Below are 12663 nucleotides of genomic sequence, written 5' to 3' on the forward strand. Positions count from 1 at the left end.
CATTATCTGCACCACTTATTATGCCCTCAGGCTCATGGGGAGCTGATATTTTGTTTTGTAATATTCTCACATTTACTGATCTTTCTTTCCTTGACTTGTCAGTGTTACAGCGTACCACCTCGGTAAATAAACCACCTGAACTCCCTGAAATGAAAGACCTAACAAAGATCTATTACACTCATTAGCTGCTGAGCATACCTTGCGTGGCTGCAATTTGTGGCTTTTCACCTACTTTGCACCAAGTAAATCCAGGCAGCTGCTACAGTTCTCACTCTGCCAGGAAAGAATCCAATTCATCCCGGTCATAATACTTACTGAAAACTTTTTATTTAATCCAGCAGGCCTTTTTAGTTTCTAACCAAATATAGACAGCTTCAGTTTTACTAAAGTCCTACATTGACCCTACGTCCAACTAGTGCTCAGCGTGATAGGGGTTGTTGACACCTCAGTTGGAGTATGAATGACATTTGTAAGAGTTAGACATGAATCCTTGATCCATGCACTAATTTCACCTCTTCCTCATAGTTATAAACCTGAAACACCCGAAAGTCTTCTAGAAATTAACCAAGTCCTGATGCAAAGCTAATATTTATCATTTGCACTCATGGCTCCCAGCTTCCAGTGGCAGATAAATATTCATATGCAACTGGACTAAATACTTCAAGACACTTATTGTGTCAAATTTTCATACCTTGGTTGAAAAGGCCTCTACCAGGGCAAAGGGATTTGAAATGTTTTCTTGCTAATTCACCTATAGATGTTTGAATATTTTGTGAGTGCCTTTGGATTGTATCATTTTTCATCAGAATGTTTCAGGAGCACTTTGGTCTTCCATTGTTTGTTGTCTTGTTGTCTCAAATGAAGTCTCCTTGCCTAAACAAAACAAGATGGCATAGGACTCCCACTGTACTTTACTCCGTCAGATCCCCAAGACAAATAGCAAGCTCGGGTTCATTTCATGTTTTGTTAACAGTTTCACCTGCTGGTATGAATGCCTCAACCCTCTCGGCTCTCGTATATTTAAATTAGCTGAATTTTTCTGTGATTTACTTTGTTAGAGATACACTTACAAAATTCATAAGTCCATTTCTACAATCTTTTTTTATTAACAGATAAAGATTTATAAATGCAGTTGAGCTTCAAAAGCCAGTTGTTTCACCTGAAGCCATTAGGTGAAATGAAACTGAGAGAGAGTAAGCGAATGTCTTTTCTTCCATCTATCCCTGCTCAGTCTGTGTTGAACTAAATGGGCTCCTAAAGGTTTCTATACCCAAACATCCTGGAATGTACTTGTGGGAAAGAAACCTCACCCTATATAGTCTGTGAAAGTTGGAACTAGCATGTTAGTAGAACACCAAGACTGCAGCAGGTCTGTGTGGTAGTATGAGTTCTGTCTCTTCAACTGAATTTATCTTGATACATAACCTTCAATTAAATGATGGTCACATGTTTTTTATAATTGGTACATTGGATCAGTCTGGAATGACTAGACATTCATGAGTGTCTGCTATATAAAGGCTGCCAGTCTAATATTACATTGTTGACCATTGCCGAGAATCATTATTCAAAACTTTGTAAATTTGTAAACTGGGAAAACCGTTGAATATCAACTGTTTGTCTGTTTTTTTACCCCCATAATGAAATATACTTTACACCCATAAGTAGTCGTCTGCAGGGGCATCACATTTTTCTACATAGTAAGAAATGATGACACTTTAAAATGGGAAGGTAAATTCTGTATACAGGAGCTTGTAGCAGAGTTTCTGATTCCTTATTACTATTATTAATCGTTATTTTACCCAAAGTGGTTTGTCAGGCAACAGCATACACACCACAAAACATGGAACCATTTTTTGCACGAAACTAGTTGTTTCTGTTTCCACCATCAACCTTGCGTTGAGCAATACAGCTGCAGTGCTTGAAAACCTGTAAGTGGTCTGAGACTCATGCCCATCATTCCCTGCCAACGTTAGTGTTTGTTTTTGTGGTAGGCTTTGCCTAATTTGAAGAGCAGTGGGATCCATAATAATTTGTCTGAGATGGGTCTGATCACCACTGAGTAGCAGAAGTGGCTCGCTAATTGTGATCACAACCAGATCTTTTTGAATCCCCCGGAGCAGTCCCATCCAAATTTCTATATATTATTTTATAAAAACCGAGATGCATACCCATAGGAACTCTGGTCCTGTGAAGGGGTCATGGGAGATTTAATCCAACAAAGCTGAAGCCGTTGTACATGTTTCAAAATCAATGAGAAAAAAATAATTTGTCCCTTGTTAAAATACAAAAACAGTTCCTGTTATTTTTCCATAGACCACAAAGACTTTGTGTGAAAAAAATGTACATAGATATAGACATGCACAGTGATTAGCGCTTTCTGTGTGGAGTTTGCACGTTCTCCCCGTGTCTGCGTGAGTTACCTCCGGGTTCTCCGGTTCCTCCCGCAGTCAAAAGGCATGCAGCAGGTTCATCGGAAAAATCCATCCATCCATCTTCTTCCGCTCATCCTGCACTCAGGGTAGTGAGGGACGCTGGCGCCTATCCCAGCCGTCATTGGGTGAGAGGCAGGGTTGATCGCCAGTCAATCACAAGGCCACATATATAGACAAGCGACCATTCACTCACTCATTCATTCAGGGTTATTTTCCCAATTTTTCTCCAATTAACATGCATGTTTTTGGACTGTCGGAGGAAACCGGAGACCCCCTTGAGGAAACCCATGCAGACACAGGGAGAACATGCAAACTCCACACAGAAAGGTTCCCTTGTCGGAATCGAACAGGGTCCTTTGAGGTCAAAGGGCCAACCACTGCCCCACCGTGCCGCCCCTAATCTGAAAAAAATAGGGAAAATTGCCCGAATGAGTGAGTGAGTAAGTGAATGCTTGTTTATCTATGGATGTGGCCCTGCAATTGACCGGTGACCAGTCCAGGGTGTAGTCCGCCTCTCACCTGATGACAGCTGGGATTGGCTCCAGCATCCCCGTGACCCTGAGTGCAGGATAAGCGGCAGAGGATGGATGGATGTCACTGTTGCAGCCAGTTGGTGAACAGGATTTCTAATGCTTCGTTCACACTAAAAGTAAATGCAATGATCACCTGTGGAGCATTTGACAGTTCATGCATGTAACTGTAAACTGGGTGGGGCTTGCAGGTGAGCATAGGCCTTATATAGTAGCCGTATTTGAGCACAGTCACAGCACGGCACCTGTTTATCTTCTCTGCAAGCCCCGCAGCCATTTTACCCGTGTTTCTCATATTACCAGGTACATGATGGTATATAAGCATTATGGCTTGGGTTGAACAGAACAGCGCTGTAAGATGCTGTTTTGTGACTGATCTAGAAATGCTCAGACTCAGCATCTCAGGATAAGGTTCTCCTCCAACCTCCCGTAGTTTCACTCATACCTAATTGTTTATTTGCTTTTTCATATGATAGCCCACTGCTTCTCGAAAAATGTTTAAAGCCTTATATCAATAATTGTACCCCTGAAAGGGGAACTTTGCTGTCAAGTGTTGAAATGCTTGTTTCTTGGTTAGTAAAATGTACAGTTAAAGTGCATTTCTATGTACTCTGTCAAGATGTTTTGGGGAAAGCAATACTGTAAATTATTTGTATAGCATCTGGTGTTTACCACATGATCATTTCATTAAATGTTAACAGGGATGTATCTTACATCACTTTTGTAAAAATTAATAACTACAGCAGCTCATTAAAATGAGAATGAAATGGACTGAATATGTATATATTTTAAAGCCAGGAAACAAAAACACAACAAATGTCGACAGATGGTGAAGGTCAGCTTTACGTCAGGTCGACCTACATGCTTTGTTTTTGTTTTGTTGTCGACTTTAACAAAAAAAAAGTATAGAAACCAGTGCTTTTATCAATGACCCATACAATGTCATTCCATAGTAATGATTATGACTAGCATTTTGGCATATATATATTTATATCGTATATCTATAATTTTTATGGACAGGATATGCATGTAGTTACATATAGAAATCAATGCATACACGATATTGTTGTTTTGGAGACGTGGAAACAAAGTAACATATAAAGTAGCTAAAAAAATGTATGATTATAACGAAATAATGTAGTATAATATACTGTAATTTAGAGTATATGTAGTAATTATACTTACTTAAAAGCATTTTGTGCGCGAATTTTCGTGTGTGTGTGCGTGTGTAATGAGTTCGCGCAAAGCTGTCGATTCTGCGCCATGACGTAAACGCCTAAACAGGAAGTACAAAACCAACACGCTGATTCTCCACATGACTGCATCATCTTTGTTGCTGCTGTCCCAAAATCGAGGTCTTTCAAATGCTGGTGAGTTCATATGTTCAAATATACAGAGGATTATTGTAACAATTGTGTCGCTAACGTTTCTTTACACACTCGAGGAGATCATGTTGCTCCGGTGAGGATAGAACAGCTAACATGTTAGCATAGCGTGTACGGATCCGTAGCTTTGCCATACTCCTTATAGAAATATAGATAGTTTTTATTAAGTTCGTCATTCGGTGGGTGAACTGGCCGGAAAAGTGTATGTTGCCTCGCATCGCTTTTCTTTTTTGTGTTAAGTATTTGTCGGCGTGAGGATCTTTAAAGAAATTAGATTCTAATTGTAAGCATTTCGTAATTTTCCTACAGCGTCCGCAAGTGACGAACCGAACAGCGAGTCCGTATATTTGCTGTTTTTTGATCGGAGTTTTGTATGGAGCTTGACTCACCCTGACTCGAGGAACTATAGCTGTTCTGATAGGAAACAAACCACGAACATTATTTAAAATTATCATCTGGTGCAAAGTAAATTCACAGCCTCTGGTAAACTGCAGATTTCGTTATTCCGAGAGTCTCCAACCTTCTTGGTCTCCCCACACCAACTGCAACCTAATAGTGTCTTTTTGAGCAACCTGGGAATGAGTCAGGTGCAGTACTAGACCTGTCCTCCACCATAAAAAAAAACTATTTTGACATTAAGAAATGTTTTATTTTTCATATTCTAGGGGTTTTTCTGATTGGCATTTTTAAATATTGATCTAGGTTACATTCAGGTATTTTCTTTGTAATTTTTCAGCCATTTTGTCTTGATTTTTAAATATTTCTATTTCTATTGGATATGTAAATATATAATAAATATGGTATTGGTACGACCACCTTCTCTCCGCATTGCAGGACTGAGCTGCGATGATGGCACGCAGGCTGAGCTTCAGCAGCATCACTGCTCTGGCTCCGATGGTCCGGGTGGGGACTCTGCCAATGCGGCTGCTGGCTCTTGATTATGGAGCTGATGTGGTTTACTGTGAGGTGAGGATGAGCGGGGATGGCGAATAAATAAATGAGTTAAAATCTTGATGTATTCGTGTGATGAATTGATTTATCTCTTTCTTTTTTATTAAAAAAGAAAAACCCTATGGTCTTTTTTTCAGGAACTGATAGACATCAAGATGGCCCAGTGTCAGAGGGTGGTCAATGGTCAGGAGCAGATTTTGTATCTTTATATATTTGCTTCAATTACTGCTGGATTTTTTTGTCTTTAGTATTCAGATTAAGCTCCATTATGCTGAGGCATACTTTTATCATGTTAGTCACATTAAAACAAATATTTTAGTATTACAGAACATCTCCTGAAGCCTCTATTACTCTTCTTGAAAAGGAGCAGTTTCTATTGTTATTAACTGTTAATACACATAAATAAATAATATACACAATGACTTAATAAATTGCGCCTCATACCAGCTGTTATTACTTGTGTGAACTAGCAAAATAACAAAGAATTGAAATAAATACAAGCTGGGGATACTTTAATCACATGTAATTTCATAATTCATAACATAAATGAAAATGAATGATGAGAATAAATGTAATATGAAATACTATTTAGAAAAATCCCATGTACAAAAATAATAATCAGAAATATAAATATATTACTTTACTTTTATGCATTTAAACAAATATATTTTTATGTTATTTCTTCATTTTGCGTGTGTCAGATGTGCTGGAGACTGTGGATTTTGTGGCTCCTGATGATCGGGTGATGTTCAGAACGTGTGAGCAGGAAAAAGAACGTGTTGTCTTCCAAATGGTGAGACTCCAATGTTAGATTTTTTTTTCTTTTCAGTTTCAAGCAGAAGAGCTGAGCTGTGACTGATTTTGTTTTTCAGGGCACTGCTGACCCCGACCGCGCGCTGACTGTAGCTCGACTCGTGTGAGTTTACGCCTTCTCAAGTTTGTCTCAACCTAAATGCAAAAAAAAAAACCGCCCCTTGTATACCACTCTAGTAGAAAGAGAAGATTTAAATACCTTTTTGTATCTTGCTTAAAGTTTACTAGATCAAATCAATCAGAAACATAAAATGGTAGAATTTAGTATCCATCTGGAGAGTGAGTCAGGGTGAACAACAAAATATTGTGCGTTTCAGTACTGGAAGTCACAATGATCAAGTCTTTACATTATCAAGGGATGTCATTTGTGATGTTATTCAGGATCTAAATGAATAAAAACAGCATTTGTTGCTCAGTAAACCCAACAGCTTGTATATGACGCTGATAGAAATTTGAAGTGATTGTAAGAATTTGTGACATTAACCCCGTTGTAATTCAATTCAGTATTAGCAAAATAAGAGCATTATGCCACTCAAAACTCGTACATAACTATTGCTTAATTATTACTTTTGAAAAACATAATATTGGAGGGAATACGTTTTGTTTTGTGGTGTGGTCTGATGGAAAATTAATGTTCATATAAGCTATCCCATAAAAATATGGCAAGAATTCCAATTCAGAAGCCGAGTATGTCTAACTGATTATGAGTCACTGTATGAAACTGCACAACATGTTGAGAATGTGAAATTCTTGGAATTAAACACCCGTCAGCAATTTTCCCCCACACTGCAAAAATGTGATAGCCGTGATTCAGGGGCCAACAATCTGATTTTCGAGCCACTTGAAGTAACTGTAAATTTAATTAATTTAGCCACATATTGATTGATTAGTCAACTGTTCTTTATTCAGTTTTATCCTTTTCAAAATTTGGTGACTTGACATGTGGTGAACAGTTGATGCTTTATCTTTTGTTCAGCGAAAATGATGTGGCCGCCATCGATGTCAATATGGGATGTCCAAAAGAATACTCCACTAAGGTAAATATCCTGCCTCTAGCAGGTGACCTCTGGTTGACCACTTGAGGTTTCCAATTCGTCCGATTTGTGGAGGCGCCCTGAATTCAGAGACCCGGGGGCCTCGTCTTTTGTTCGTGAACTGTGCCCGGCTCTGACCCCTGACCTCTGCCGCTCTGCAGGGCGGGATGGGGGCCGCTCTCCTCTCAGATCCGGAGAAGATCGAGGCCGTAAGTAAAATGTGTCCCTGGAGTGAACCTAGCTGTGGCTTAATGAACTGTGTGGAAAATCTTTTTTTTTTTTTTTGTTATGCTTTCCATATGAAAGGAAAATAATAAGGATTATACAAAGAAAATACGCCTTTCTACTGCAGATTCTCAGGAAGCTCGTCACAGGCGTTTCAATTCCGGTGACGTGTAAAATTCGAATCCTGACTTCGGTAAGAGGAGAAGACTTCGCTTCACAAGATTCGGTCGGTTATTATTGAGATATTTGACGTTTAGAATCTCGCTACAGATCGAAGAGACCGTAAGCTTGGTGCAGAGGATCGAGAAGACTGGCGTCGCTGCAATTGCCGTCCACGGCAGGTGAGCTGCTTCTGTAGCCATGGCAACACTGAGAGCTGGGATTGGTGTCATGGTGTCCCCACTAAGGGGAAAACTCAATGACACATTTGAATGTGATTTCATTGAAAAGTTAAACACGCAGTGTGGCACTGCATGTTCCTTTTGGAGCTTTTTTTTTGGTGATTTCTCTGCGTTGAACACAGGCTTGATCATGTATAAGAAATGATACAAAAGAATGTCACTCATGGCTGCAATATTACCGATCATTCAGGTTTAAAGACGAGCGTCCCAGACATCCCATCCACTGTGACTACATTCAGGCTGTTGCTAAGGCCGTCTCCATCCCTGTGATAGCCAAGTGAGCCTCTCCGTTTTGTCTCCTTTGAAACCTTCCCAATTTCTTTTTTAAATGTTACCGTCACACGACATTCAAAAGAGGATGGCAGTGAAGCCAAACGATCTGTCTCACCTGCAGCGGAGGATCTCTGGACCTTGTGAAGACCAACCAGGACATTCAGGAGTTCCGGAAAGCAACGGGAGCCTCGTCGGTCATGCTGGCTCGTGCCGCCATGTGGAACGCCTCAGTCTTCAGCAGCCTTGGGCAACTTTCTGTGGAGAAGGTCATGGAGGATTACCTCAAATATGTGAGTCCTTGCAAATTCATGGATATGTAACTCTGTTTCAGCAGAAACCTGATGTGAAATTCAACACTATACCTAAATCACATAGATGAATTTTCCATTCCCATGCTCGAAAGAATCTGAATTGCATCATGTTGTAGTTTTGCATGTAAGATAATGTTTCTTCCATCTGAAATATAATGGGTTTAAATACTCTGTTCATTAAAATGGATTTACACATGGAAGTGGGTAAATCCAAAACTTGAAAAAACAACAATGAAACCTGATGGGTGTTGTTACCTATACACATGATGTTTATATTCTTTAATTTGATTTTTCTTGCAGGCAATTCGGTACGACAACAACGCCTTCAACACAAAGTACTGTCTGTGTCAGATGCTGCGCGACAAAGTGGAGTCTCCTCTTGGAAAACAGGTGCAGGCAGCCCAGACCAACGCAGAGATCAGGTAGGAGTATTCACCTCACTTAGCCCAGACCATGTATTTGCCCTATAAACTAATATATATTAACTTATAAACCGTCTTCCCCCCATTACCCATCATATGTAATAACGAGAACAAATTCATGTTTCATTATGTTAAATGTTTATGGAGTGTAAAAGAGAAAAAAAACATGCATCAACTGAGATGAAATAATCTAATTTGCCCAGCAGTAAATTAAATTATTTTTTTTTCCTCTTTATCACTTTATAAAAAATGTCCTCTTCATAACTGTGAAACAGAATGATATCCGCGTTAATATTTGCCATTGCTTTTTGAGATGAGAGTCATAATCCTGATAATTGTGGTATACTATATATTCGTGCATGACTGTGTGTGTGTGTGCGTGCGTGCGTGTGCTGCAGCGATGCTTATGGCCTACTGGACTTGTACCAGCGGACCCAGGAGCAGCACCAGGCCAGGAGGGCAGCGTTGGAGAACAGCAGCCAGTCTGACGGCCTCCTCATGGATGGAGACGTCACCACCATGCCGGTCAAATTCGAGAGGTCGGTTTCTTCGTCTGGTCTCTCGGAGGACTTTAAGCTCAGGCCGAACTACTCAAATACTACCAATGCAGCTGATATCCACTTGCTAACAGGCCTCCTGCCTGGTAGTTCCAACCTCAGCATCCTTCTGAGGTTGGATTTTGTGTATTCATCGTCCGTCCCCTGTGCACGTCCCCTGTGCACGTCCAAACCATCTAAGTCTGACTTTATCTAAAACATCTAACATGTGCTGTCCTCCTTATGTGCTCATTCCTGATCCGCCCACCAGTTCTCACAGAGAACCTCAACATCTTCATCTTTGCTTCCTCCAGCTCTACTTCCTGTACTTTCCTCAGAATAACTGTCTCTAAACAATATGGCATCGCTGGTCACTATATTAGATCCAAGTGTCACATTGGCACCCGTCACCAATCTGAAATCACGCGTCCTTGACCGTCTCACTGTCCACAACTTATGACATTCTGCTTTTCCATGGAAACGCTGTGGTCTTGGCTGAACACCAGCACCCACCCAAAAAAATAAAAAGTAGTTTTCTTGACAGTTGTCCAGTAATTGTCGTTTTTGGCTAGAATTCCAATTCTTTTTTGCCATGTGTACAGAGATGGAAGAAAAAATAGTCTTGAAAATTACTTCTTTTTTTTTTTTTGATAAAAAGTTCCATCAACCCTTAATGGAAAGCTACAAATGCTTGTTTCCCGTTATAACTGAATTCCTCTCTTTTGTGTGCTTCAGGAGGGAGTATCCACCTCAGATCACGCCAAAAATGGTATTATTGGAATGGAGCCGCAAAAAGAAGCTTGAGCAGCCGGTCTACCACACGGTAAAAAGATAATCACGTGAGAAGAAAACAGGCCGCAGAGCCAGAATGTTGCAGCAGTGTTGTTTCAAGCGAGTGAAATCCACTCTGAAATGAATTTTCGGTCGAAGACATTCAGATTCAGATGTCGACTTCTCGGTCTGATGGTTGCACGTTTGTTTCACGGTCGCAGGAGCAGCGACCTCAGGACCGGTCCTTCCAGGCCACAGTGACTGTAGCAGAGAAACAATACAGATCATCCATGTGGTCCGTTTACACACACACACACACACACACACACACACACACACACACACACACACACACACACACACACACACACACACACACACACACACGAATATTTCTAAACAGATCAGGCTAAAAGGACTTCAGACCCTCACTAGCCGGAAGACTGCAGCAGACATACTTGCAGCAGACATAATCCTGATAATTGTGGTATACTATATATTCGTGCATCTGTTTATATGTGTGTGTGTGTGTGTGTGTGTGTGTGTGTGTGTAATATAATTTTTTTTTTTTTTGTTAATTTATAGATACTTGTTGATTATTGTGTCATAAAAGTACACAGCATCAGTTGTTTTTTCCTGTGACAAAATATATCGAGGAAAATTAAATATTCTTAAATAAAATGATATAGTAACATTCTGAGCTACTGCAAACCATTCAAGGGACAGGTCAAGTTTCCCCTAAAAGAAATTATAATTTTTTTACTTCCTGTATAATATTTTTACCTTCCAGGGAGAAGTCTAAGAAATTTGCAGAGCAGGCTGCAGCCATTGTTTGCCTGCGAGTCCTGGGGGTCCCCGAGGGTCGCATTGGAGAGGAAGACTCGGGCCTGGTCTGCAAGCGGAAGCGAGAGGTGAAGAGCAACGGCGGTGCAGAGGAAGAGCAGCGCAAGAAACGGCATTCGGACAGCGGCCCGACAGGGAGCGAGGGGCGAATGACCATCGTGGTGGCAAACGGAGGCCACGTTGAAGGAAGCGTGGAACATCCGGAGAGTTTAGGAAGTTAAAGAAGCTTTTTGGGCAATTAATGGCTATTTGAGTAAATCCAAAGGTTCTTGCAGATTTTCACCAACAAAAAGAAATTTGTAAATTGGTACGTTTTCTCAAAATCCATTTATGATCATTGGTGTCAGCTTTTTTTAATTTTTTTTTTTTTTTAACTTAAATCTGTTCTACATGGTTATGGAAGACTAAATGATCATAATTATAGTTATCATTGAATTAAATTGACATTGGTCAAAAGTACAGGATGATTTGAAATTTAGATATTGAGGAAACGCAACATAGATGTCGAATATTTTGTCGTCGCTTCCGACATTTCCTTTTCGTTTTGCATGAGGACGAGGTGGAGCAACTGCCCACTCATGCGCTTCAGCATTGACACAAAAAGCATTATTACCTGGGCTTTTGATCGGATAGTGCTGAGCAGATATTATACACAAAAAAAACAGTAAAATACATGTACTATAAAAGATAGAATATTATTTTTTCACAAGTTTTCTCATGAAAGATGACAATTTCAGCGTATTTGTTCTATTACAAACTCATGTTCAACCAGTAAATTCTGAACTGAAATAAATGTAAAATACAAGTATGCTTCAGGAAATGTAGATGATTCTGTAATTATTATTATTTTAGTCCTTTTTAAACGCCAATAGCGAATTCTCTTTTTTTTCGGTGTCGAGAGGGGGGAGGTTGCCCCCCTCGGCCCTGAGTGCAGAATAAGCAGTTCAGGTAACAAATGGATGCTCTGTATGTTACCAGCGGAGTTATGGATTTACAGCCAGCAGGGAGCAGTGCTGAGCCATCTCATTACTATGCGTGACTTCAGTGCCTTACAAAAGAATTCAACTCAGACATTGAGTTTGAAGTCCATCATTTGATTTAAATAAATATTTGATCAACATCAAGTGGAGTTTTGTCACCAAAGATATTGTCCAGCATCCTTTACCACGTGTATCTTGTCCGCTGTGTGAGATGTACTACGGTAGATGTTTAAGGAACTGTTCACATATTTGCTTGAAAGATGCAAATTGACATCACATTTTTAACCTGAATTCCAAGTCAGCAGTTAAAAACTAGATATATCAACCTAAATGAGCATCGATCTCTTTGCAGGGGTCTAAAATATATTTGGAGGATAAAACATACAACATTTTCTAAAGACTATGGTGTTTATTACCTTCTAAACTATTAAATAATGTCAGCATAAAGATGAGCTGCAAAGTCTTGGTGTACAAACCTCGTCTGGTGTCACACCAGTAGCCCGAGTCAGGGTTTTGGAGATGGGAATCCAAGGACTCATGTTGTGATTCAGCTGTGGAATTGATCCTCTCCCAACGGTTCTGATGATTCTGCAAAATCACTATATTGATTAGAATTTTTAAAAAGATTAGCCAGCATTCCACAGGACATCATTATTGCAACTAAACAATAGAGATGCTCATACAAAATAAACACTTGGGCAATTAAACCATTGATAAAGTTGAAATCTGACAAAGTGGTAATTAAACACCTTAAAA

The 12663-nt window shown here is 39.9% G+C and overlaps 1 protein-coding gene across 2 annotated transcripts; it reads left to right on the forward strand.

Annotated features, from left to right (window-relative positions):
* Positions 1–4245: 4245 nt before the first annotated feature.
* On the forward strand, positions 4246–12047 carry dus2 (dihydrouridine synthase 2). Of its 2 annotated transcripts, XM_086142559.1 has the most exons (16): positions 4246–4332; positions 5182–5313; positions 5436–5481; positions 6000–6091; positions 6171–6214; positions 7088–7148; positions 7307–7354; positions 7498–7563; positions 7641–7711; positions 7962–8048; positions 8166–8334; positions 8656–8777; positions 9176–9316; positions 10049–10136; positions 10306–10379; positions 10875–12047. In XM_086142559.1, exons 2-16 carry the CDS (start codon positions 5194–5196, stop codon positions 11146–11148), a joined length of 1503 nt encoding a protein of 500 aa, XP_085998685.1. In that variant the 5' UTR covers positions 4246–4332; positions 5182–5193; the 3' UTR covers positions 11149–12047. The 2 variants fall into 2 exon arrangements, with proteins under 2 accessions (XP_085998685.1, XP_085998686.1); XM_086142560.1 differs by lacking the exon at positions 10306–10379.
* Positions 12048–12663: the final 616 nt, after the last annotated feature.

Source organism: Fistularia commersonii, chromosome 35, assembly GCF_037954325.1.
Source record: "Fistularia commersonii isolate RoL2024-O1a breed Wild chromosome 35, RoL_Fcom_v1.0, whole genome shotgun sequence".
NCBI lineage: Eukaryota > Metazoa > Chordata > Actinopteri > Syngnathiformes > Fistulariidae > Fistularia > Fistularia commersonii.